This window comes from Eublepharis macularius, chromosome 1, assembly GCF_028583425.1.
Source record: "Eublepharis macularius isolate TG4126 chromosome 1, MPM_Emac_v1.0, whole genome shotgun sequence".
Lineage (NCBI taxonomy): Eukaryota > Metazoa > Chordata > Lepidosauria > Squamata > Eublepharidae > Eublepharis > Eublepharis macularius.
Genome location: NC_072790.1, coordinates 23032240 through 23059449, shown reverse-complemented (window position 1 = coordinate 23059449; position 27210 = coordinate 23032240). Strand labels below are relative to the sequence as shown.

The 27210-nt window shown below is 49.2% G+C and overlaps 2 protein-coding genes across 3 annotated transcripts in view; one reads left to right on the top strand and one right to left on the bottom strand.

Moving 5' to 3' along the window:
* Positions 1 to 7836, top strand: part of TRAM2 (translocation associated membrane protein 2) — an 83312-nt gene extending 75476 nt beyond the window's left edge. Inside the window, exons 10-11 of the mRNA XM_054977605.1 lie at positions 862 to 1031; positions 3038 to 7836. Of these exons, the coding sequence (XP_054833580.1) occupies positions 862 to 1031; positions 3038 to 3111 (244 nt within the window). The 3' untranslated portion in view covers positions 3112 to 7836. The remainder of the gene's footprint in view (positions 1 to 861; positions 1032 to 3037) is intronic.
* Positions 7837 to 14733: 6897 nt separating this feature from the next.
* EFHC1 (EF-hand domain containing 1) overlaps positions 14734 to 27210 on the bottom strand; it is a 35355-nt gene continuing 22878 nt past the window's right edge. Inside the window, exons 8-11 of one of the 2 annotated variants that reach the window (XM_054987403.1) lie at positions 25633 to 25846; positions 24155 to 24302; positions 22340 to 22553; positions 14734 to 14885 (exon numbers count right to left, since the gene is read on the bottom strand). In XM_054987403.1, the coding sequence (XP_054843378.1) occupies positions 14820 to 14885; positions 22340 to 22553; positions 24155 to 24302; positions 25633 to 25846 (642 nt within the window). In that variant the 3' untranslated portion in view covers positions 14734 to 14819. The remainder of the gene's footprint in view (positions 14886 to 22339; positions 22554 to 24154; positions 24303 to 25632; positions 25847 to 27210) is intronic. The other variant, XM_054987409.1, reaches the window with a different exon arrangement.

Here is a 27210-nt window from a genome sequence, read left to right as displayed (position 1 = left end):
AGAAGCTAAGCAAGGTCGGCCTTGGTTAGTAATTAGATAGGAGACCTCCAACGAAGACCAAGATTGCAGAGGCAGGCAATGGCCAATCATCACCTCTGATAGTCTCTTGCCATGAAGACCCCGCCAGGGGTTGCCATAAGTCAGCTATGATTTGAAGTCAGGGTTTCATTTTTTTAACTTTCCTACACTCTTTACTTGTAAAAGAGGTGGGTAATTGGGTGTTTAGAATGTATTTATACACTGTGAACAAATATACAACGTTCACAGACAGGGATATGAACCTGAAATATCATGGGATTCCTTCCTTATGTAAACTAAGGTGATTGTGTTAACAACCCTCAAATAACTTTTGATTTGTGTAGATCAACACTTCTGAAGACTTCATCCATATTTTTGAGACTTTACCCTCAGCTGTAAGAGGGATAGCTGGCTTTGGGTCAGAACAAGTGGTCCGACAGCATGAAACTTGCTAGGGAAGGAATGAGATGCTTGAATCTTCTTTGAAAGAGACTGAGAGCCCCTCCCCCGCCCATCCATGTCTCCTAAGAACTTCTTGGGCCATTGCTTACTTTCAAACCTGCCCGTCTCCTGCTTCTGCATGCCAGTTTGGTGTAGTGGTTAAGAGCGTGGGACTCTAATCTGGAGAACTGGGTTTGATTCCCCACTCCTCCACTTGAAGCCAGCTGGGTGACCTTGGGCGAGTCACAGTTCTCTGGAGCTCTCTCAGCCCCACCCACCTCACAGGGTGATTGTTGTGGGGTAATAATAACACTTTGTAAACCTCTCTGAGTGGGCATTAAGTTGTCCTGAAGGGGCGGTATATAAATCGAATGTTATTATTATTATTATTATTCTGTCTAGGATGTTCGTGCTGCTTCTGGTGTGCTTCTCACAGGCTTGGATGATGTGGCGCTTCATCCACTTCCAGCTCCGGCGCTGGCGGGAGTATCGGAATGAGCAGAATGCCCGGCAGAGAGCCGCAGCAGCTGTCCATGGCAAGCAACAGTCCAAGACGGTCAAAAGGGAGTCCGGTGAGTGTTGCCCCAAGTATGTTAAGCCTGCGGCTGATTTAACCAGGGTTTGTACGGTTTTGTCACCTAATTGGTTAGATGAATTAAACTTTTGATTAATTCAGAAGTTGAGTCTTTAAGTAAAAGATAGTTGCCATTTTTGGTCTTGTAAAGGATTGCAGCACTTTTCTTGATTACATTTAAATTTTACATAATTACATTTCACCCTGTACTTTCTGGATTTCATGGCCTTTTGACCCTGCTGTTTATTGCTCTCTTTCTTCCAAATTTCTTACATAAACATCCACTTACCAAAGATGCTCTACAGTGCATCTGATGAAGTGATGTTGGAATAAAATCATGTTAGCCTTTAAGGTGTGACTAGACTAAGGCAGTCTAATGTACAACCCCTGCGTCCATCATATGCAAAAAACAGTGCGCCTTTTCCCTCTAAAACTATGTTTTATTCCTGGGCAAGTATCATTTTCAATTGTCTTAAATGCACATAATTGACTAAAATTGTTTTAATGTGTTTTAGTCCTTGTGAAGAAATAGACTTGCAAGCCCCCACTTCCTCAGGTTCCGGGAGCTTGGAAAATCCCTGGAGCCACCCCAGGTCTCCACCCAGCAACGCTGCCCCTTCCCCTTTCTCCCCGGGGGGCCATCTTCCCTCTGGGTAGGAACCACTGCCACCAAATAATCTGAATGAGGATCTGCCGCGAAACGTAGTCGTCCCTCTAGCAACGCAAATGCAGCACTCTGTATTTGCATTGTTGTTTAAAGGCTCCTCCTAGTTGCTGCATCTGCCACTTTGCTCGTACTAACTAGTGCAATAACCATCTAATTGTCACACTGAAGGGATGGTGACTAGCTCATCTGCTGTCCCTTTCCTTTACTGCTTTTTGGAAAGCGGGACTGGATAGGAGTGATGTATTCACAGAGATCAAGCTCTGGGCATTCAAAATGTAAGGAAGTTTAACAAACAGAAATCAATACAGTACCCGTGGTCTATTCAAGCATCGTGCTGAGCAAGGTTATGAGGAAAAGGTGAAAACATACAATCCTCTAAATCATGAGGTCTATCCTTATCCTAAACGATGTTTAGTTAGGGTGGGCTAGTAATGCTTGACTTTGCAGCTGTTTAAAAATCCATTGTTACCTTTGTTCTCAGAGTTGGGACTTGTCCTCATTGCCTCTCGACACATAGTCAGGACGGGGTCCTTAGGTAAAGGTTGTCCCAGTTTCTGACCCTTTAGGCATGACAGTCTAGCAGAGGTGTTGGGTGGTAAACCTTTTGTCTTACTCCAGCCAGGGCCACTGGCATTGGTAAGCACTGACATGTTCTGCGTTTGGGGCCTGATGTCTCTTCCCCCGGGACCTTTCCTTTTTGGTCAGCTACGAGCTGGGTCCCAAATCATAGAACGAATGCAGTCCCGATGGCTGGATTCCATGTGTGACTGCTAGGGTGCGTGGCACCTCTCCACAGGCCTCATTTTAAGCAATAGTAGTACTATGCACTGTCGGCAGGTAAGGAACTAATAGATCTAGGTTAACAGCCACAGACACGGAGAAGACTCCCCGTTTTCTCTTTAGCCTTCCCTGCAGGGACATGCTAAGCCTTGATGGTCCAGAGAAGAGTCTGAAGCCACGTGATGCAATTCTACTCCTGAAGCTAACTTTGGCTTAGTAAGCTGTTCTTTCCTCTCTGGAGAGACAGGGATATAATTATGATAAATGAACCAACCAGTGCTTAGCATGTTTTGACATTCCCAGGCCCCCCACACTGTGTGGTAAAAGTCTGCAGATATGATGACTGGAGAACAGCTTGGCTCATACTGCAAACTCCTCCTTTGGGCTTGGGAAATCTTTACGGGCCACATGAATGATCCGTTTTGGCGCATGTTCCCCCAAAGCTGGAGATTGATGTCTCCCTCCTAAGACTGCAGTGCAGAATTCCAAATTCCATTTATAGGAGGGATCTTTAAGGGGGCAAAAGGTATCATTTTCTTCATTTCTTCCCCCTGCAGGCTACCACGAAAATGGAGTTGTGAAAGCAGAAAATGGTACCTCACCACGTACCAAGAAGCTGAAGTCTCCGTAGAGCTAAAACAGAGCCTTCAGGGATAGTGGAGGAGGAGGAGGAGAACGAAAGAGTCGAGATTCTGGGACTGAAAAGCAGCTCCCCTCCCTCTCCCCCCCCCCCTTTCTGTCTTCACAAGTTCCACCTCAGACGGCTTTGAACGTTCTTCATTGAAAGCTCTTGTCTCCAGACAGTTTACAAGAACAACCAAAAGGCCTTCTCGTCATGAGGGGCTTAGGAACACCAAACAGTTTCTCTACTTGGAGTGTATGACCTTAATGTGTGTGTTTTCCTTTGCTTCTCTCCCCCTACCCCTGCCACCCCGTAAACATGTTACAAGCCGGTCTTCCTCAGAAATCTGTTACCTGCCTTAAAGAGTTTCCACCCCTTCCCTCCATTCTTGCAGCATCCAGTGCTTCTTTGCCTTAGAGAGATGGCAGCTTTAGGACATGTGGCACATTGCCACAGGAAGAGAACTTTGAGTTTAGCTTTGTAGAATTTGGGACTTTTTGGAACAGCACTCTTGCGAAGGCAGGGGCTTGTGGGAAACACAGTTTGAACTGTGACAGAAGAGTAAATCTCTGGGTGTTCCTTCTATGTTTGACTCTTGTCAGTACATCACACATCCCATAAACTTAGTGAGATGTTTGAGGCTGTATTGGGCTTTCCCAAGGCCACCAGGAGATGGACACGTTCTGAATTGTATGCATGTTCTGAATTGTGTTCAAGTTGCTTTTGGCAGTTGCCGTTTCAGCTCTCAGGCACCATTTGCTTTCCAGCAATTTGGAACAGATGTGAGTTTCTTCTTTCCAATGTTCTTTCCTCAGGTGATAACCCATAAAGTAGAATTTGCTGTTGTCTTTTGGGTTCTCTCAAAACTCTGGCAATCCGACCTGCCGTCCTGACAGCTTTCCATCTCCACTGGTCCAGCCTAGACCGTCTCAAGTCTCTCCCAACCTACACAGTGCCTTAGAGAAGAGGGAAACTCCACTACTCACTCAAATGACTGTTTAGGCTGTACTGCAAGTGGACAGCCTGTGTCTGTCTTTCTTAGCAGGCTTGCAGTTTGTTTACCCCTTGACATTCTTTCCTGGGTCAGGTGTCCTTAATGGAAGTGCTGGGCCGTTTCCAGACGGCTTACCTGCCTCCGGAACATTGCGCCATCTTGCGGGGAAAACGCGAAATATCGCGTTTTCTCGCGCAAGTTTTGCGCGACGTCGCAACTCGTGCGAGCCCCGCAAGATGGCGCGATGTTCCGGAGGCAGGTAAGCCATCTGGAAATGGCCCTGGTGTAATCTTACTGTCCAGGTCCATCCAAACATAGAATAGCAATGTTATTCAGTATCTTTTTTCATCCACTCCTTCTCAGCATTCTGAATCCCTTTCCAGCCATTCCTTGTGGCTCCTGAGAATTGCTGTTCTCCCTCTGTTTCGAAAGCTTCGTAAATTACAGCCGTGCGAAATGATGGATAATCCAGTTCTTAACGCATGGCAACTGAAGTACTCAGTTAATGGAGGAATTGCCCATCACCCATTCCATCACCTTCTCCCAAAGCATATGATGGAGTCAAATGTAGAATCTACCTCAAAGGCTACCTTTTAAAAAAAGCCCTGCTACATTTTGTTTTTTATTTTGGAAGCAGAAGTTAGCAATGGCAGTGTTTTGGGAGAACAAAGGAGTGAATTTGTCCTTCTCTCTAAAGCAACACACCAATTTTCAGTTGCCTATGTTGTTTGAAAATTTCAGTATCCCCTGACCTTCTTAAGCGTGCAGTTCCTGTTATAGAGTTATTTTTGAGTACTGAAATGGTTTTTAGCCCCCCTTGCAAATGGATCACCTGATCCCAAATGTCTTCCCCATGGAGCCCCTTTCAGTTTGCAGCTCGCCACTTAATACAAAGAAGGGATTTAAGGCATCCGTATTTATTTTACCGTAATTAAGGATGGTCTCCTGGTGGCATTCTTTGGCGCACTGCCAGTCACAACAGCCTTGCCTCCTGGTTGTAGCAAGGATGTTTTTTGCTTCCTGTGGGAGTAGGGGAGAGATGAGCATCTTTATAAGCTAGAACTGGGGCTGGCAGGTGCTTGGTTTATACTTGTGTCATTTTACAGAGTTGGAATCCGATAGCAAATAGTAGATTGAGTATTAGCACATTTGTATGTATACGCGCTTTCTTTCTCTCTCGTTCTCATTCCCTGCCCCACCCTTTCTCCCCTGCATCAAACACATGTTGCATTCTTCTTCTGGAGGATTCCATACATCCCAACAGAGCAGTTGCCAGGCTTTCTAGGAGTATTGACTGGTATAAAGAAGTCTTTCTCTTCCCGCATTCTAGGAGGGAAGCAGGGGTGTTTCTTCCCTCATTCTGGCTGAAAAAGCACAGAGCAATGCCGGCAGTTCCGTTCCCGGCAAAATCTTGGAATATTCCAAATTGGGGTATTCTGAGCCGAAGCCAAACTTACCACAGTGTGCCTGTCAATTTCTGTCTCTCTTTTTTCAATCCTAAATATACCTCATCCTTTGAATGTTTATATAGGAGTGAAGGACTGAACTGAGTGGGGCAGTGGTGCTAACCTAGGCCAGGCTACTTGGGGCCTAACCAATATGTCGAAGCTGTAAAAATGACTCTCTGGTGGTTGAGGCTGACGGAAACCGGACTTGTCCTCGTTCGGCACCTCTCCTGCCTGCAGACGACTCTTCAGCATTCCAAAGAGAGAGACTGTTGTTCTAAGTCGGGATCTGGCCTGACTGCTTTGGCACGGAGCCGCCATGACTTAATCTCACGGTCCCGAATGGGGCTTCCTTGCTTCGTGCAGTGGCCTGTGTCCTCCGTCTTCCAAAGGAGCTCATTGGTTTGAGTTTGGGAAGCTGCAAAAACCGGCGGCTCTGCTTGCTTGCTCCTTTACTCCTGCACAAGGTTGCCAATCCACAGCGTAGTGTGTTTCAGTGCCTTACATTGCCATGTAGCCTTTCCTATGTTTTTATATTTCGTGTGTGTCTGTCTCTCTCTCTCTCTGTATTTCACACATGTACGTACGCTAGCGTAGCGATTCATGAAAGGGACAGCTTCTGCTGAACACACTGCCTCATTTTTCTATGCCTTTTTGACTGAAAGTTGGTGTTCCGTGGCAAGTCAAAATCCTTCTGTCCCCTCCCTGGTATAACGCCAGATAATGTCATGCAAATCCACAATGCCACAAACGGATTTTCTTGATTTTGTAGCAAACCAGATAACGTTAATGCCACATGGTTCACTTTCCTTTGAAAAATATTTTATGCAAGTGTAGGAGCAAGCAGTCAGTCTTGCGTCATCTTTTGGACCCTTTTTGCCGCATGAGGAGTTTTTAAAAATAAAAAACAAGTGCAGCCACCGATGGCTACATTTTCACACATAAGAGGGGACAAGGGCTACCTCACCCTTCCCCCACCCCATGCTGTTTTCCTGGTTGGAAAAAAAATCACCCTCCACACACTACTTTTTGCCTGTATAGGAAAATTAAGGATATCCATGTCCTTTCTCCTGCAAAGATAAAAGCAGCTGGGGTAGCAGGAAAAGGGCATGAGTCCAAAGGGTGAAGAAGCCCCGCTCTCACCATCTTCTGTTTCAGAAGGAATTGTAGAACTGTACATAACATGCAGTTTTGCCTTCTGCAATAAGAGAGAGAGAAAAGCATAGCCTCCCACCAAAATGGAAATGGAGGGTACCTATAGATCCAGTCCCCTTGCGCTCTGGGTTCCAAAAAGGAAAGGTTCCCGACACAGTATTACATCACCACATCCTGCCTCCTGGGCCGCCAATAAAAAGGCTTTCCTGGAATGCTGACAGCAGCCCGAGAAGAGGAAACGGAGATGACAGTTTCTTTAATGTGATCAAATTTATCTGTGATGGGAAGAGGAGGTGTTAGTTTTAGCGATCAGGGTTCTTTCTTTTCCATTGTGGGTTGAGAGGGAGAAGTTCGTAGCACTTCCTATTCCTACCTGTCATGCCCTTAATAGATCAAAAGAAACATAGCATGGTTTTACTGATATAATCCATACATTTTCCAAAACTTAGTAAATAGATCATTGCCCAGAAGAGCAAAGAAAATTCGTAGTCTTGGAAATAGTGTAGTTCTTTTTTTTCTTTTTTAAAGTACCCTTCTGGTAAAGCTGTCAGGAAAAGGCTATCAGTTCTGTTAACTTCACAACCCCTGTGTGTTTTTGTGGCTGCATACAAACTAATCATGAAGGATGCTGGTGGCCTGTTTTCTGAATGGATGGAATTGTATACCACAGATGGAAACTGGGTGCCATTGTATCTGATTTTGTGTCTTCCAGTAGAACAGCCTACGTTTTCCTGAGTGCACAGCTACAGAAAAATTGCTACTGAAGGCTTTTGGGAGTGGGCTGGCGGGAGGTCTACAGAAGCTACATATTGCTATTCTTCGAGTAAATCCTTTGTACTGGGCAGGGTACAGTAGAAGATGGTGTTGGGAGTTTGCCCTCTACCCAACTATTCTTTCTAACGATGGACCAAATTTCAACCAAGAACCTGTGATGAAAATGCCTGCTCTTCCATATTTTGTTCAGTATTGTTTCTGGGATTTCTTCCCACCCCACAATTCCCTCTTCAATAGTTGTTCCACCAACCCACCACCTGTATCATTGCAAAATATAAATTTTGTATTTTTGTTTTGTAAAACAGCTTTTATAAAAACAATCTGACAAAATATTTTCTGAAATAAAAAGGCATAGAATGATTATAAAAATAAATGCTTCTGTGTTCGTTCACTTGCGTATGTACATACATGCCATTGGCAACAACAGTATGCTTGTATACCGTTCTTTTAGACAGATTAGTTCCCCACTCAGAGCGATGAACAAAATCAGTGTTATCGTTATCTTCACAGCTGGGGAGCTGGACTGAGAGGATTGGCTTACGCAACGCCTCCTGCTGAACTCATAGCAGTAGGGGTTTCAAACCAGCAGAGTGCTGATTCACAGCCCAATCACATAGCCAGTATGCTACAGCAGCTCTTCTACATTATTGCCCGCTCACAGCAGTGAACTAAGTCAGTGTTAGCATTATCCCCAGAATACAGCTGGGGTGAGAGGCTTGCCCAAGGCCACCTGCTGAGCTCATGGCAGTTGTGGGATTCGAACCAGCAGAGTGCTGATTCGCAACCCAACCATTTGACCACTATACTCAGTAGCTCACATCAAGTTGCAGCCAACTTATGGCAATTCCAGAAAGGGGCTTTCCAGGTAACTGAAAAACAGAGATGGGTTGCCATTGCTGCCTTCTGCAGAGTCTTCCTTGGCAGTACCCCACCCAAGTACCAGCCCTGCTTAAGCTTACAAGATCTCAGGCTATACCATGTTGCATTGCAGCTCCCTTCACTTGTATCAGCCAAATATATATAGCTGAAGGGAGTATTGCTCAGCCACATCTCATTAAATTGTGAATGTCAGCTATTTCTCAGTGAGTGATGTGATGGTTAGCTATGAAGAAAAGCCCTCAGTTTAGCACCCCTCCCCCATACTGAGGATCTGAAACTGAGTACTTGGCACAACTGAACTAGCCACGGATTGCCTTGGTGATCAAAGGACCTGGAAGCGTTGAAAGGCACAGCAGTAGTAGAAATAGCATCAAGATCCACAATCTTGACAGCATGGGCCACTAAACGGCCACTTAAGGGTTAAATATTGGCTTTGGGTGTTGGTAGAAACTGAGAACTTGTCCAGATGAGATTAACAGAGTGTTACCCAAATAGGCAATTTTCTACTTAGTTGGGGGAAATTAGCTTAAAGGAAACAAGAGGAGGTAACTAGGATTCTCCACCAATGTTTATGGGGATTTTTCCCTTAAGAGAACTCTTGACATAAATCAGCCAGATGTTGTCAGGTCTGTGTGTTGTGAATAAAAAGGCTGAGGGCCAATGGATTGCCTCTCAGATAGTTTAAGTGTTTTTTGGCAACACATTCTTCTGTCCTAGGTCTCAACCCACATCTTTCCCAGGGCATCCCCAAGTAGCTTGTCTCTCTGAAAGGGGTAAGCCAGGATGATATTTTTAGAGTGTGAATCTGCTGGACATGCTCTTAGTCAAGACTGCCGACTTGTTACTGCTGTCGAGACCATAATCCTGGAAGAAAAAAGTAAATGTATCCAGGATGACATCTGTCTTGAAGGTATTGGCCCTTAAATTTCTGTTTGCCACTTCAATGGGGGCAGCTATTGTACAGGAGAAGTTGGATCAGTTTCCAGATCCATACTCCTGACCCTCTTGAGGCAATTGAGACAATAGCTGTAGCCTTAATAGCCATGGCCACGGCCTCGAGCACTCTTCTTAGCATGGCCTCTCTCCTCTTGTCTAAGTGGTCTCAGACTGATCCTTGCCCATCCTCTGACCGGAGCCCAGATGACTGAAGTGTAGCCACTGGAATTTCGATCGCAGGTACCTGCAACAACTCATAGCAAAGAAAGTGAGGGGGTTTTTGTGGGGGGGGGACCAAGTTCAGGGATTGTTAATTGGCTTATGGTTAGACCACTAAGCCTTGAACCTTCTCCCCAAATTTTCTGGAAATGGGAGGACCTTTTCTGAGGAACCTTCACTAGGAAGAGACTCTTGTTTCCCTGGGTTGGATTTGGTATTCCCAGTCTAAGGGTCCTACTCCCCTAAGGGTAATTTCTACAGCTCTAAGGCTGAGTATGTCTTAGGTAGTAAATACTGGCAGATCTCAGATTCAGACAGCTGGGCTGACTGTTCTGGTAGGGATATTTCCTCCTCTTCCACATCTGAAGGAATTCATCCTTCTCCCTGTCATTACAGACTCTATCTGAGGGCGATCCCCCTGCTCCATGGGGATCCCTGGCTGATAAACATTACAAACTGCCTTATTCTGACTCAGGACCATCGGTCAGTGTTGTCTCCTCAGACTGGCAGCTGGTCACCAGGGTCTCAGGAAGAGGTTTTTCCCATCATCTACCTCATCTTTTTAACTGGAATTAATGGGGAACCTGGATCCTTTGCATACAAAGCAGAAGCTTTTCCACAGAGCTACAGCCTTACTCATGGAGGAGGAGGAGGAGGTAGACATCATACCACTATTAACAGAGGTTTCAGCCCGGCAGAGATTATATATTTCCTCCCTCCTGGTTAGTCTTAAGAAGTTAAAAGGTTCAAAGACACTGTTAATTTTGTGCCCTTTATACATTACCCATCTGACAGGGAAAGGCAGGGCTAGATCCTGTTGTAAAGGCAGGGCTAGATCCAAAGGGGAAAAGCCTGCAGTAAAATCTCCAGCCAGGAGGTTGGCATGAGCACATTCACATGGTGCCAGGGTTGAGGAGATTCCTGGCATCTTTATTGGGCCAAGGTGCTTCTGGCTGGCAAAGTGACAGGATTTCCTCCCTCATAGTCAAATTGCTGACAGGAATTCTTGAGGTAACACGCTCGGGGGACACTTACATGGCCCTCCTGGGCTTGTCGGCTGGAGCTCTGGGTGTCCGGATTATGTTTCTGCAATGTCTCTCCCGCCAGGAGATTGGCAAGCGGATCTGAGATTAGGCGGGAAATCACTCATGTTTCCTGCCAAAATTGAGCTCCGCCAAGTGGCACTGTTCTCAGCTGGCTGGCTGAGGCGCCGCTGTTTTAACAAACTCCCTCTGTGGAAGATGGGGATGTTTAGAGGCCTGTGTCTCCTCAAAGGCCATTTCCTCACCAGGGAACCACACAGCCTAAGAGGCATGCTGGTGCCGGCTGGGCTTGTTCCCGCCGCCGGTAGGACAGCTCCGTGGCAACAACCCATATTCTCCTCGCCAAGGAACCACACAGCCTAAGAGGCAAGCTGGTGCCGGCTGAGCTTCTTCCCGCCGCCGGTAGGACAGCTCCGTGGCAACAACCCATATTCTCCTCGCCAAGGAACCACACAGCCTAAGAGGCAAGCTGGTGCCGGCTGGGCTTGTTCCCGCCGCCGGTAGGACGGCTCCGTGGCAACAGCCCATATTCTCCTCGCCAAGGAACCACACAGCCTAAGAGGCAAGCTGGTGCCGGCTGGGCTTGTTCCCGCCGCCGGTAGGACGGCTCCATGAGAACAGCCCATATTCTCCTCGCCAAGGAACCACACAGCCTAAGAGGCAAGCTGGTGCCGGCTGGGCTTGTTCCCGCCGCCGGTAGGACGGCTCCATGGGAACAGCCCATATTCTCCTCGCCAAGGAACCACACAGCCTAAGAGGCAAGCTGGTGCCGGCTGGGCTTGTTCCCGCCGCCGGTAGGACGGCTCCATGGGAACAGCCCATATTCTCCTCGCCAAGGAACCACACAGCCTAAGAGGCAAGCTGGTGCCGGCTGGGCTTGTTCCCGCCGCCGGTAGGACGGCTCCATGGGAACAGCCCATATTCTCCTCGCCAAGGAACCACACAGCCTAAGAGGCAAGCTGGTGCCGGCTGGGCTTGTTCCCGCCACCGGTAGGACGGCTCCATGGGAACAGCCCATATTCTCCTCGCCAAGGAACCACACAGCCTAAGAGGCAAGCTGGTGCCGGCTGGGCTTGTTCCCGCCGCCGGTAGGACGGCTCCATGGGAACAGCCCATATTCTCCTCGCCAAGGAACCACACAGCCTAAGAGGCAAGCTGGTGCCGGCTGGGCTTGTTCCCGCCGCCGGTAGGACGGCTCCATGGGAACAGCCCATATTCTCCTCGCCAAGGAACCACACAGCCTAAGAGGCAAGCTGGTGCCGGCTGAGCTTGTTCCCACCGCCGGTAGGACGGCTCCGTGGCAACAGCCCATATTCTCCTCGCCAAGGAACCACACAGCCTAAGAGGCAAGCTGGTGCCGGCTGGGCTTGTTCCCGCCGCCGGTAGGACGGCTCCATGGGAACAGCCCATATTCTCCTCGCCAAGGAACCACACAGCCTAAGAGGCAAGCTGGTGCCGGCTGGGCTTGTTCCCGCCGCCGGTAGGACGGCTCCATGGGAACAGCCCATATTCTCCTCGCCAAGGAACCACACAGCCTAAGAGGCAAGCTGGTGCCGGCTGGGCTTGTTCCCGCCGCCGGTAGGACGGCTCCATGGGAACAGCCCATATTCTCCTCGCCAAGGAACCACACAGCCTAAGAGGCAAGCTGGTGCCGGCTGGGCTTGTTCCCGCCGCCGGTAGGACGGCTCCATGGGAACAGCCCATATTCTCCTCGCCAAGGAACCACACAGCCTAAGAGGCAAGCTGGTGCCGGCTGGGCTTGTTCCCGCCGCCGGTAGGACGGCTCCATGGGAACAGCCCATATTCTCCTCGCCAAGGAACCACACAGCCTAAGAGGCAAGCTGGTGCCGGCTGGGCTTGTTCCCGCCGCCGGTAGGATGGCTCCATGGGAACAGCCCATATCCTCCTCCATGAAGCTTTCCTCAGAGTCCAATGACTCTCTAGAGACCATGTCGTCCTCTTCTTTTCTTTCTTTGGCAAGAGGAGTAAAAGAAGAGGAAATGGGAGGAGCAGGACTAAGGAGTAAGGTAAAGAATGGTTTGAGGAAGAAGAAAGGTAAATGAGAGAGAGAGAAAAGGCAGCAGAGCTCATCTGCTGAAGAACTGCTCTCCCTGGAGGCAGGAACAGAACTGAAGAGAGGGTGGTCCCACACGCCAGACAGGAAGAGGAAGAAAATTAGTTCCTGCCTCCCTGATTGGACAGTGGGAATCACCCAAGATGTCCTCCGCCTCAGAGGGAGAACCCATTGTCCTAGGTATCTCTCTGGGACATGGAAAGGGCCATTAGTCAGTCAGCCGCTCTGACTCTCTTAAAATATTTTTCCAAGTTCTTACCTGGCTAACATTTCAAGCCAGACAGTGTATGTGAGGAAGGGTGTTTATGATTTTATATCTATAAACTGCCCCTCATTGAGAGGAGGGGGTCTGACTGCTAACAAGAGGGGGTTGTGAAAGAGGCCAGCCCTGCTCAGGCCCTGCACAGTCAGAGGTGTCTTTATGGGGCTTTGTTTAAGATGGGGCCTGAAGATCTCCAACTTACAATTTACCACCTCAGTGATTGGTGCTACTACTGAATTCATCTACAGTCGCCCACTATGGCTGAACCTAGGGTTCCCAACCTCCAGGTGGGGCCTGGAGAGCTCATGCAATTACAACTGATCTGCAGCCCATAGAAATCAGTTCCCCCAGAAAATATGGTTGCTTTGGAAGGTGGACTCTGGCATACCCTGCTGAGGTTCCTGCCCTCTTTGAACGCTGCCCTCCCCAGGCTCCACACCCAAATCTCCAGGAATTTCCCAACACCGAGCTGTCAACCCTAGTTACACAGTAAAGTTGAGGTATGTCTGTACAAGCTCATTTGCTTCAAAAGACTTCAAAAGGTCTAGGGTCTGCTTAGGACTGCACTAAAGTCACATGGGAGACTTCTAACAGGGTAACTATGAATAAATGGAATCACCTTGGATGTATCTAGGTGGAGAGTTACCGGTCTACAGTAAAAAATCCCCCCTTCAATTACAGGGAAATTTCTGCACAATCCAATCCAATGGCTTGGAAAAGGGCTTTTTAGTATTCAGGCAGAAAGCAGTTTCCTGCTGCCTCTTGCTCACAAGCCCCACATGCTTCCATATACTTCTTCATCTTTCCATTTGTTAGCAGAGTAGCATGGTGGGTGCAGCAGAATGCGTATGAGGCGTGACTGCAGAGTGCAAGCTAAGAAACAAGCTCATCCACATGGGTCCCGGTTTAAGCTTTAGAAAAGAAATGCAAGTTCTCTATTCATGGAACTTCACTGAGGATAGAAAAGGAGTGGAAATAGCATTGAGTTCTATCTATCTAGTCTAGATGGAGGAAAACAAGAGAGAGAGAAGGTGCAGTGCAAGGAGGAAGGAAATCCTGAGAAAACTATTTATTTAATGTCATTTATAGTCTGCCTTTCTCACTGAGACTCAAGGCGGATTACACAGAGGGATTTCTAGAGGGATTCCTCTAGGAAAAGAAAGATGACTGCTCTATGTTGCTGACTCTCTCATAGTCTCCCTCTGAAACCTAAGACTAGAGACAGCATAAAGTCCTTCACTTCTTACACCATTCATTGACAGCTTACTCAAGTTGTGGTGAGAGGTGGTGCCAGATCACAGACTGCAACCCTACAATTCTCATTTGTGAGAGCCAAGCAACATCTTAGCCCTGCCTTGTTGCGTGCGCCCTTTGCAGTTGTGCTTGCGGCTTTGGGCATGTTTAAAGAAAACAGTGGCAAAGCAGTGACTCCTCAAAAAGAGCTTGAAAGTCAGAAAATCTTACATAGTTCAACATACAACCTACACAACAATGGGAATGGATATGGGGGAGAAATGTCTCCTGTGGAAAAGATGTGTGTGTTCAGCAGCCAAACATAAAGCACAATGGGAATATGTCTGCTTTTGCACCCTCGTGGCCAAGATTAGATCTAGGGCGGCACTGACTGGGGCAGTTTTATGATCTTCTGGTTGGAAAAGTCTTATTTTTTAAACTGTTTTAAACTAATTTTACCAATAGCTTTTAAGTTTTCATTAGCTATTGTACCTTATGGTTCTGTAAACGTGTAATGGCCAATGGCAAAATACAATAAAATTCTGGTTCTGATTCTGTCTGCTTTTGCGAAGTGCTTTGAAATGAATGACCAGACCAAGGCAAGGGTTCAAAATTAACACACTTTAATACATTAATACACATTTGATCTATATGGAAAATTCCGGACTTCCTTTTCTTGCTTTCTCTTTCACGGCAATCAGCACTAGAAAGCTCGGAGAAATGTGGGATATTTTATCTGATTTTCCCCATGAGAACAAAGGCAGATGAGCTGGAATAAAAAAAACAAAGAGGTTGAAAACCTGGAAATACGGTCATTTGACCACTAGCACTCACAGGGAGAAACTAATGAGGCAAACTGCTTCTCCTCTAAGTGTCGCTCTGGAGCTGTAGAGCCTTGTCATATATATGCAAGAGCATAGATGCAGAGGAGTTAGCCGTGTTAGTCTGTGGTAGCAAAATCAAAAAGAGTCCAGTAGCACCTTTAACCTATGACTACAAAGTTGAATGGGTCAGAAGTGAGTGATCTGGGTTGGACAACACCCCGCTCTGTATCTGGTGTTAGGCTGACATACAGTTCCAAAGATTTACAGCCTGCTTTGCTGATGACCAAAAGAAAATACAGCCCAGTTCTTAGCTGGGTCTGCGACACCCTTACATGAAATGATGAAAAAAGCTCAAGCTTGTCACCTCCAGGTGGTGTCTCTACAAAAAGGAAGAATTCCTTCCAACATCTTGTATTCTGGTGCAGTAAATGGAAATCAATATAGTTCAGACAAAATGTATTTATATAGGTGATAGCCACCCCCCTGCCAATAAAAAGAGAAAAATGTGAGAAATGGCCCCCTTCTACTAGGGAAATGGCAGTTCGGCATGCACTTGGGGTTTATCTATCAAATCCATGTAAACTGGCCAGGGTGGAGCTTTTAAAGGAAAGAGTTCCCCCCTGTAAGAAAACAGGGTTAACATACCTGTAACTTATGTTCATCGAGTTCTTCTGTGCTGACACACATGGGGACTGCGCAGGCGCAGGCCAGCCGCCGGAGAATTTTCTAGAGCTTCCATGGCTCCGAAGGGGCCGTTTGTCGCGCGCCTCAGCGACCGTTTTCCCGCCCAAACGGTCACGTGATCCTCCAGCGACCAACGGCCCCTTCCCTCAGTTCTCCCTTGCCGCCGCTTGACCAACACACTTCAGCCATAACACCTTAAAAACACCAATTTCCGTTACAGCCATCACAATATCGTGCATTGGAGTTCACAGAGGGGTAGGAGGGAGGGTTGTGTGTCAGCACAGAAGAACTCGATGAACATAAGTTACAGGTATGTTAACCCTGTTTTCATCTTCGTTCTTCTGTGCCTCCACACATGGGAGTGTACCAAGCTTCACACAATAAGGAAGGCGGGGGTGAAGTCCAACACAATTTTATTAAGCAAACAAGAACAACAATAAATAGACATGCATATATACATCTATGTAAAAAACTGTGTAAGGACACATAAATACTCAATATTTACATATATATACACCCCAAGGTACATATATACACTTTCACTCAAGGGTACCCAACAGGTACGCCAAGAAAGTCATTCCAAAACTCCCTCAGGAAAAAAGGGAGTGTAAGACAGCCTTGGCCACAGATACATCCTGCTCCGCATTGACATCAACGGCGTAATGCCTGACAAAGGTGTCTGCAGAGGACCATGTGGCTGCTTTACAAATGTTAACCAGGGGCACCCCCCTGAGGAGTGCCGAAGAGGATGCTTGGGACCGCGTGGAGTGGGCTCTGACATGAAGCGGGCAAGCCACCCCTGCCAGGGAATAGGCCTTGCTAATGGCCGTCACAATCCACCTAGACAGGGTCTGTGAGGAAGCCCTGCTACCCTTGTCCTTGGCCCCAAAACATACAAACAGGTGAGGACTGGAACGGAATCCCTTCGTCCTATCCAGGTAATAGGCTAGGGCCCTCTTCAAGTCTAGGGAATGGAGGGCCTTTTCCCCCTTAGAGGAAGGTTGAGGAAAGAATGCAGGCAGTGAGATATCCTGCGAGAGGTGGAAGGCGGACACCACCTTGGGCAGGAACCCGAGGCAGGGACGCAGGACCACCTTGTTGGGATGAAACACAAGAAAGGGAGGGTCAGACCGCAGTGCAGACAGCTCACTGACCCTTCTGGCCGATGTGACGGCCACCAAGAATGCTACCTTGTAGGATAGCATATCCAAGGGGCATGTAGCCATAGGTTCAAATGGAGGCAACATGAGACGTGAGAGCACCAAGGACAGCGACCACTGAGGCACTGGCGCCGACACAGGTGGGTAAAGATTGTACATGCCCTTAAGGAACTGGCGGGATTGTGGGTGAGAAAACACCGTAGCACCCTCAACTCGGGCGTGAGCAGCTGATATCGCTGCCAAGTGTACCTTGAGGGAGGACACCTTCAAGCCCAGGCCACGCAAGTGGCACAAATACTCGAATACAACCCCCAAGGGACTGCTGTCAGGCACCACTCCTCTGGCAAGTGCCCAGAGCTCAAACCTGCGCCACTTGGCCGCATAAGCGCGCCTAGTGGATGGCCGACGGGCATTCAGGAGGACCCTCTGTACCTCGTCAGTAAAGCCTACAGGGGAGGAACGATCCGCCAAGCCGTTAGGTGCAGCTTCCTGGGATCGTGGTGGACTAGGCTCCCGTTTAGGAGAAGGTCTTGCCGAGGGGGCAGACTCACATATGTCCGTTGGGACATCCGCAGGAGCTTCGGGAACCAAACCTGCCGTGGCCAGAAGGGGGCCACTAGGATGCAGTCCGTCCCGTCCTCCTCTATCTTGCACAAGACCCTGGGAATCAAGGGGAACGGAGGAAACATGTAGTGCAAGCCCTGCGTCCACGTAAACTGGAAGGCATCCCCAATAGAGAGGGGGTCGCTCCCTGCCCTGGAACAGAACGTGTGGGCCTTGGTGGTCGCCGCAGTGGCGAACACGTCTATCACTGGATGACCCCACATCTGGAAGATCGGCCCAACGCACTCTACGTTCAGTTCCCACTCGTGGTCCAGGAAAGGGACCCTGCTGAGGGCATCTGCCCGGGCATTGTCTGACCCAGCCACGTGTATAGCACGGAGCGACACGCCGTTCTTGATAGCCCACTGCCAAGTGAGTGTGGCTTCCCGGCACAGGGCCATGGACACTGTGCCCCCCTGCTGATTCACGTAGTACATGGCAGTCGTGTTGTCCGTCTGCACCAACACCTGACGATTTCTCAGCAGTGCTGTAAGAGACACAAGTGCGAAACGAATGGCCGTTAGTTCAAGCACATTGATATGGAGGGTCTTTTCCCTGTCAGACCAGACATCTTGCACAGACACATCACCACAGTAAGCCCCCCATCCCAACAGAGGCATCAGTGGTAACCGTGATGTCATGGTGTTGATACCCAAAAGGGGTCCCTTTAAACAAGTTGTCATCAGACAGCCACCAGTCCAAGGAGGAGAGGATGACCCTCGGGATAGAGAATTTGAGGGACGGAGGGTGCAGCAGAGCATCGTACCTCCGCACAAACCAGTTCTGGAGAGGGCGCATACGCAGCCTAGCGAAAGGCACCACAGAGGTGGCCGCTGCCATATGCCCTAGTAAGCACTGGATAGTGCGCACAGACTGGAATCGGTTCCTTTTAAACATGGACACTAGACCCCTTAGGGACCGAGCCCTCTCCAAGGGGAGCAGGGCCTTACCCTCCACAGAGTCTAACAGTGCACCAATGTAGGACACCTTGCAGTTGGGCACCAGTTTGGATTTCTCCAAGTTCACCAGGAGCCCCAGGCGTTGGCAAGTGCTAAGTACCAAGGCAATGTCCTGCACCAGCCTAGACTCCGATTCAGCCACGATGAGCCAGTCATCGAGGTACGGAAAGATGGTACAGCCTTCTTCCCGTAGGAAGGAAACCACAGGGGCCACACATTTAGTGAACACTCGTGGGGCAGTGGACAGGCCAAAGGGGAGCACCTTATACCGGAAAACCCTTTGCCGGTAAACAAAGCTCAGGTATTTCCTGTGCTCCTTCCGTATGCCCACGTGAAAGTATGCGTCCTTTAAGTCAAGAACCGCAAACCAATCTCCCTGTTTCAGCAAGGCGATCACAGCCGCCAACGTAACCATTTTGAATTTGGTCACCTTGAGGTAGGCATTAAGGCCCCTCAGATCTAAAACGGGACGTAAGCCCCCATCCTTCTTGGGGACCAGGAAGAACCTAGAGAAGAAACCCTTTACAGAATCCTCATAGGGCAATTCTTCCACAGCACCCTTGGCCAAGAGCGACACGATCTCCGCATCCAGCTCGGCCATAGTGTTATTGACAGCTGTCAGGGGTGAACTGCATCTAGGCAGCTCAACGAACTCCAGCCCGTATCCCAGTTCAACAATAGTTAAGACCCATGAGTCAGATGTTATTGACTCCCACTCAGAGAGGAGTGGACTCAGTCTGTCCGAAAAGTCCGGGGATACGGCTGGCGTGACCCGTCAGTACTGCCTCCCGGCGCCCTGCTGATCTTTCTGCTGGGCCGGTTGCTGTGCCGGACGAGGCTTGAAGGGCCGACGCCTCCTCTGCTGTTGTGCGGGAGGGTAAGGCCGCTGCTGGTAGGCAGGATACTGCTGGTAGCCCGGCCGCTGATGTTGGTATCTGCCCTGGTAATGGTAAGGGCCAGACCGGGGAGCGTACCGTGACCTGGAGGAGGGCTTGTCCGCTGGAGCCAGACCCAAAGACCGCGCCGTCTGCCTGTCCTCCTTTTTCTTCTTCAGGGTCTCGTCGGTGGACTTGGAGAACAGCGAGTCCCCTTCAAAGGGCATGCTCTCCACCCTGGAACGCACCTCTTGGGACAGGGCCGTCGACCGCAACCAAGAGTGGCGCCTGAGGACCACCGCCAACGCCATCCCTCTAGCAGCAGTGTCAGCAGCGTGGCTCCCAGCGTTCATTTGCTGTTTAGACAGCCGGACAGCCTCTGTTTGCAGCAGGGACACCACAGCCTTCTGCTCAGGAGGGAGGTCTCGGGTATAGGATGCCAACTTCTCCCAGAGGTACAGTTGGTACCCTGCCATGATGGTCTGGTAGTTGGCAATCCTCAGACCCAGTGAAGCTACAATGTACTGGCGCCTGCCCATGGCATCAAGCTTCTTGCCCTCTTTATCGGCAGGCACCGAGGAGTGACCCGATCGTCGGGGGTTGAACTCCTCTGTGACCAAGGAGGAAGGTGGAGGGTGCCTCACCAACGCCGGCCAGGTGCCCTGCTTGATCTTGTAAAGCTGCTTGATGCGCTTGGATGTTGGAGGTTGATCACAGGGCACCTGCCACACCTTCTCCACTATCTCCTCAATACCCTCGAGCATGGGGAAGCCAACGTATGCCGGATTATCCCCATAGATACGCTTGAGGAGCTTGTCCTTGGTCTGGGGGACTGCTGAAGAGATATCCATCTCGAGAGCCTTGGCCATCCTTGCCATCTGGTCGGCGTAGATGCGGAGGTCCTCGAATGGCGAGTCCGCAGATGGCACTAGCTCCTCAGCTGGCGATGGTTCGGACCAGGACTCCGACTGGTAGCCAAAACTCCCCACTTCCTCCTCATCGGAACCGAGCTCGGATTCCTGAGCCCGGAGTGGAGGGGGAGCCCACGCTGACCTCGATGTCGAAGGCCTCGGTTCCGACACGGAGAAGCCCGCAGGTGCCCCCTCTCATTGGCAACGGTATGGTGAGGGGAGGTAGGAAGCCTGTCGATGCCGGGACGCAGTGGACCGGACTGATCGGACACTGTCCCCGGAACCATGCCGCTCACGACCGACCGGAGGTGGAGACGGACGGACAGGCGACGGACGGCTCCGACGAGGAGACGGGCTCGGTTCCAGCCTCGGCGACCGAAGGGCAAGCGATGGTCGGCTCCGACGGTGCGGGCTCGGCTCCGGCCCCGACGAGAATTCTGCGGGCACCGTCTCGAAGGCCATCGGATCCGGCACCGGCACGGAGATGCCTTCTGGCTCAGGGGAGCCCAGATGAGGGGAAGGCGTGTGAGGAAGCACGATGACCTCCTCCTGAGGAGCGGGACGCGGCGACCGATGATGCTTGGTCTTCTTCTTCTTCTTCGCCGGTTCCGAAGAAGACCTCGGAACCGACGCGCTCCTCGCCTTCGAAGGGGACCTCGGCTTCGACCTCTTAGGCTTCATCGGAACCGATCCGGACGTCGGTTCCGACCGGGGACTCGGTACCAGGATCCTCGGTTCCGACGTAGGTCTCGGATCCGACCTGGTAGATGACGCGCTACGGGGCGGCCGCACCGGTTCCTGCGCTGGAGAGGCCGCTCTCGACGCCGAGGTACTCGGGGGACGCGGTTTCGACCCCGACCTCGCGGAGGCCACTGAGCCAGCTCTTGAATGCCGTTCGGCAGAGGGGCTAGGGCCGGCCTTGGGGGAGGGCAACGGAGCGCCTCCGGACATGACCTTCTGCCACAGGGAGGAGTTCAGTCGGGCCTTGCGCTCCTGCCGGGCCTTGCTGGTGAAGCCCTGGCAAATCTTACAGGCCGACACATTATGGGTCTCCCCCAAACAAAACAGGCACAGTTCATGGCCATCGGTCTTGGCCATTTTAGTGTGGCATTGGAGGCAATGCTTGAAGAGAGCCTTTGAGGCCATCTTCAGGGGCACGCGAAAGGAAGGTCAAAAACAGTCCGAGTCAAATTACCGAGTCCACAACAAAGTCCAAAACGAGATCCGAAGAATAGTCGAGGTCACGAAGTCCGAAGTCAAAAGCCAAGCAATCAGTCAGAATAAAGCACGAAGCACAAAAAAGCACAGAGCAACGAAGCTCACGTTCTCTCCAAGCGGCGGCAAGAAGAGAACTGAGGGAAGGGGCCGTTGGTCGCTGGAGGATCACGTGACCGTTTGGGCGGGAAAACGGTCACTGAGGCGCGCGACAAACGGCCCCTTCGGAGCCATGGAAGCTCTAGAAAATTCTCCGGCGGCTGGCCTGCGCCTGCGCAGTCCCCATGTGTGGAGGCACAGAAGAACGAAGATGAACACACAAATACATGAAGGGAAAATATCCATCAAATGCAAACAACAGGCAAGGAAATGCCTTCATCCTCTGCAAGGCTGGCATTTCTACTCCCCTATCACTGTTTACTTCGAAAACACAAAATAGGCCAGTACAGACTAACATCTGGCAGACCTCCAGGAATATGCAGCAGGTAAGCCCTTATCAGTATCTCCATATAAAGCAAATACATTATACGCACTTCTAAGACTTAATTTTTTATGTTACTGTGTGCTGTTTTTAACTTTTAAAGTCCAAAACAGTTTGTACCTATGTTTGGAGTGCTTCTGTCCACGTGGGCCTGCCTGTACTCAGAGACTGTCCAAAAAGGGTCTGCTACAGCCAGCCCACAATTACCAAAGAACGTTTGGAGGGGCTGTATGACAGCTTTCTTGGCAATGCCCTCTGATCCTGGGAATTTCCTTTCTCTGGAACTTAATTTGAGCCCCCTGGCTCCATAATCAAATGTTCACTGTAGTCCTTGCTGCTGGCCACATCACCTGCTCCGGCCCTTCTATGTAGAAAGGGTACAGTCAGGCACACATTTATTGGGAAGGAGGCCCTTCTCAGCCACTGAGCTTAACCGGGATGAATGAGTGCAATTTGCAGGCGCAGCTTTCCTGCCAGTATGTGGATGCGGTGATTTCCTCCCATACTTTACCTTCTGAAAAAGTGGGTCGTCGACGGGAACTTTAAAGCGGTCACAGAGAGCAAAGAAATCTGCCTTGCCCAGAAGTCCCGAGCCATCTTTGTCTTGTTCGAGGAATGCTGCCTGCATGCTGCTGTCCGGTAGGTAACTGTGTCGCTGCAGGTGTTCCTGTATCTGCCCCACGACTGTATCCAATTCCTGCTTGTCTGGCTCATTCTCATCCAGCCTGTGAGAGGAAAAGCGAGAGTTTGACCTGTGCTAAACAGAGTCCTATTGAGTGCCTGCTTGCCCCTGGTGGCCTGCCTGCTCTCGAAAGGCTTACAGGCTGTCACTTGATCAATGAACGAACGAGCTTCCTCTTCAATTAATAAATTGATTACGTGTATATATATACGGTTTTCTATTGCTAAGACAGCACATCTAGAAGCCTTTTTGAAATACAGACATTGTAGGGGAAAAGTTTTGTAATTTAAGAAAAAATACCTGCCACTCGTTATTTATTTTACAAAATTTATTCCCAGGCTTTCTACCCTCATTAAGGCCACCAAGGTCAGTGTTATTATTATCCACACAATACAGCTAATGGCAGGAATGGGATTCAAACCAGCAGAGTGCTGATTCACATCTCACTTAAGTAACAATATGTGCTACTTGTTATTTATTTTACAAAATTTATAGCCAGCCTTTCTGCCCCCATAAGGGCCACTAAAAGCATAATAAAGTCACGCACTTAGTTTAAATAGTTATTTATGTAGTTTAAATAGTAATTTCAGTGCTTGAGAATGACTGGTGACTGTACTGAGAACAGTATCAGGCTGCTGGTTCAATAGATCAAGATTAAATAACAACATAACATTCAATTCATATACTGCCCTTCAGGATGACTTAACACCCACTCAGAGCGGTTTACAAAGTATGCCATTATTAACCCCACAACAAAACACCCTGTGAGGTGGGTGGGGCTGAGAGAGCTCCGAGAAGCTGTGACTGACCCAAGGTCACCCAGCTGGCTTCAAGTGGAGGAGTGGGGAATCAAACCCGGCTCTCCAGATTAGAGTTCCTGCGCTCTTTAACCACTGCACCAAACTGGCTCTCTATCCATTTATTTTTCTCATATCCATTTATTTTTCTCATAAAATTGTTCCTCAACTGGATTATAGATCTAAGTCAAAACGATACATACAGCAGCAGTGACGCCTCAACAGTTACTGTGGGTTTAAAAGACGTGGACTAGCGCTATGAATGGTGCAGGGCTTTCCCCCTCCCCTCTCCTGAGGTCAAGGTAACCTTAGGAACAGTCAGGGGTGGGGGGGAGATGAGAGTCTGTAGCACCTAAAGGGCCCATGGAAAAAATGCATGCTTTGGATGACGCCTAACAGCAGAATTTCTGCAGATCTTGGCTAATGAGTGGTGTAACCTCATCTGGATCCAAGTGTCTCATTCATACCATCGAGGCAGCTCAAAAGATACTGGTTTGCTCAGAAAAACAGGGAAAACCTTCTAGTTAGAGCGGGATGATCCATAAAGCTGACGTGGTGCTCTTCTTGTTTTGGAACTGGACTGAAGGGAATCAATTTCCTTCGGATGACTGTACAATCCAGATAGGGAAGATTTGTCGTGATGGAGCCAACCACAAAGTTGCCCTGCAATGGAGCCCCTCACATACCGGCTTAATGCAGTCAGTTGGCATTGGCAAGCAGTCAGTAGCCCATATGGCCTCCTGCTATCCACTTTTTATAAGTTTCTGGAAATACATCTAAAAGGCTGGCCTGATTGTTTCTGAGCCTTCATTTTGCTAGGCCTTGTGTCTCTACTTTGAAGGCCTACCTCTTTATTGTCTCTGTTGCTGCCCGGTGAGGTACAAAGTGATCCCTCATAGATTTTATAACATCGGCCGGGAAACTCTCCGGATTTCTTTCCATATAATCCAGGACGTACATATCTGCGTCAGTGATCACAAAGCATCGGCCAAACACTGGATGAAAGACAGCCAGTTAGTCATCACCATGAGGCTGTTTGGGTGTTGCTTCCCAAAGGTGGGAGAAAACCATGCTGTGCCACCAGATTCTGGGGCCTGAGCAGGACCCCCCCCCCCAACCTCATTAAGCTGTGGGCACTTTTGGAATTCTGAGAAAGTGTAGCAGAGCCACCACAACCGTAGGGAGCAATCTCAAAAGGCCTGGAGGGTCCAAGCCAAGCACAGTCCTATGAGGTGGGCAATTATATTTCCAAAGAGGTACTCCCTGCAAAACCAAAGATAATGCCTCCCAGGATCTTCTGAAAGGCCTTCTGATCCACTGAGGGGGAGAAACGCTTCAGGGAAGAAGCAGGCAGACGCCAAGAACCACAAAGGCAGGGGCACCACGATGCCCATGGCTGCCATGTTGGGGATCACTGGAATACAGAACAACTATAAAGGGCCTGATATTACTGTCTGGCTCCAGCTTAATTTCTTTGGACTCTGTTTTCCTTATCAGCACTATACAGATAACAAGGACCTTCTTGCTTTACTAGGGTCTTGAGGCTACAGGTATTAAGGAGTTCAGACCCCTAAAGAGTTTGCATGTGTTAAAAAGAGTTTAATGCTGCTTGTCTGTTATGAGCTAGTCAGACTGAAGCAGCTTCACAGTGCTACAGCTGAATTTGACCTTAAACTCTATTAATCTCTCTGTGCACCTGATATGAACGTTTCCAGCACTAAAGGAAGTCTGGATAATTTCCCAAAGAGAACATGAACAACATTCATTTTTTCTGCTCCCATGCAAAAGAGGGGGTTGGATCCAGCCACCATTTTCACTCAGTCCTGCCCAATTCCCTTCTGACCGTACCAAAGGGCACCAGCGTAGCATTTTGGGGTAGTCAAAGGGTACTCCCTTGTTCCTTTTCCAACCCCATTGAACCAAAAACCATGACAAGTGAGCTGTTTCCAGACCGCTGTATTTTATTCTACAATATTTATTGTAGAATAAAATATTCTACAATATTATGACATGAAGATAAAGTCAGCTGTCAAGTCACAACTGACTTACGGCAACCCTATCACGGGCAAGATACGTCTCTTCAAGGCAAGAGACGGACAGAGGTGGTTTGCCGCTGCCTTCCTTTATGCGGTGCCCCTAGCCTTCTTTAGTGGCTTCCCATCCAAGGACTAAACATGATCAATCCAAACTCTGACACACTCAGGCTGGGAGGAGGAGGAGGAGGAGGAAGAGGAGAGATGAGCAGAGATGGGCTATTTTCACTGTTGTTCCTCCCACAGGGCATCTATCCCTTGCCTTTCTACTCACCTGGTATCTTCTACTCACCTTCCACCACAGCCCCAATAGCCAGGTCAGCTGGTGTGTAATATACAGGGCAATCTGTGGAGGAGCCTGGCTTAGCAACTCTGGTCTTGTTCAAGTATTTGCCTGCAATGATTCCTGAATTGCGCACAGGAGGCTCATAGAGGCTGATCATGTCCGTGGCAAGGCAATAGGAGAGGATGAATCGACGCTTCCTGTCCTCAGGATTTGGAGACTCCTGCAGAAGTCACCGTGAGAGGTCAGCTAAGCTGGGCCAGGGTAGCATTGGCGAGTTAGAATGCTGGGCTAGGTTCTGGGACACTCAGTTTCAAAGCCCCGCTCAGCCGTGAAGCTCACAGATAACCTTGGGCCAGTCACATTCACTGAGTCTAACCTACTCCACAGGGTTGTTGTCAGGGTATACGGCCCTGAGCTCCTAAATTGGGGTCTCTAACCTTTGTGAGCTTGCAGGCACCTTTGGAATTCCGACACAGTGTGGTGGGTGCAATCACAAAATGGTGTGACTAGCTACAAAATGGCTGCCACCGCTCACCTTCAGTCACACAGTGAACATCTTTGTGCTGGGGTGGCAGCTGCTACCAAAGCAATGCTTTTAAAGGTCTGTACAGACAATCAAATCTCCAATGGGCAATCAAAAGCCTTGCTGGGCAAAAGCTCCACCTAGCCCTGCCCACTTTCTAAAAACACGTGGTGGGTGCCCCAGGAAATGTGTCAGGACAGTTGTTTATCCTGCCCTTCTGCCAAGGGGTTCAGGTAACGTTAACAGCCCTCTCCCTTCCACACACGCACCCCAATTTTATCTTCCCAGCAATCCTGGGTCAAAGGACTGACGCTGCCCCAAGGTCACCCAGTGGACTTCACAGCAGGGCGTGCTTTTGAAACTGGGTCTCCCCGGTCATGGATCAGGTAGGACACAACTGGGTTGGCAGGAGGCCACTTTGTAAGAAACTGAGAATTCAAAAACAAACAGGAGCCTCACGGCACCTTGAAGAGTTTATTCAAGAACCAGCTTGTGTGGATTAGAGCCCGCTTCTCCTGGTGCCATGATCCTCACTGCGTTCTCATTATGCTGTTATTTTATATAGGGGTTGGGAAGGGGGAACAAATGGCAAGGTCAAGGGGCTATGAAATGCAGGAAGTGCAAGGGGAAATGTCATTTTTCAGATCTAATCAAGAAACACACAGATTCTTCACTAGTTAAACACTATGCTAGTCAACACCCATTAATGGGTGGGGAGTCTCTAGATTTGCAAAGGCATTTCACAGCTATAAGGTGTGAAAAAGTCCAACTCTTTGTTCAAGCCAGAGAGGGGGGTGAAGTGAAACAACCCAGTCCAGCTATTTCACCCAGGAGTCTCTTCAAAAGTTCTTTCTCTGGAAACCTGTGACTGTCAGGACAGAAACAGAGTGGCCAGGGAGGCTGGAATGTTCTTCTGCTAGCTTTTGAATACTACAAGTTTTTAACGTCAGTTTTCTGTCCATTTATTATTTTAAGTAAGGACTGATCTTCTGATCCTATGCAAAGAGCAGAAAGGGCACTGATATGGCATACATTGAACTGGAAGATGAGGAAATGAATGA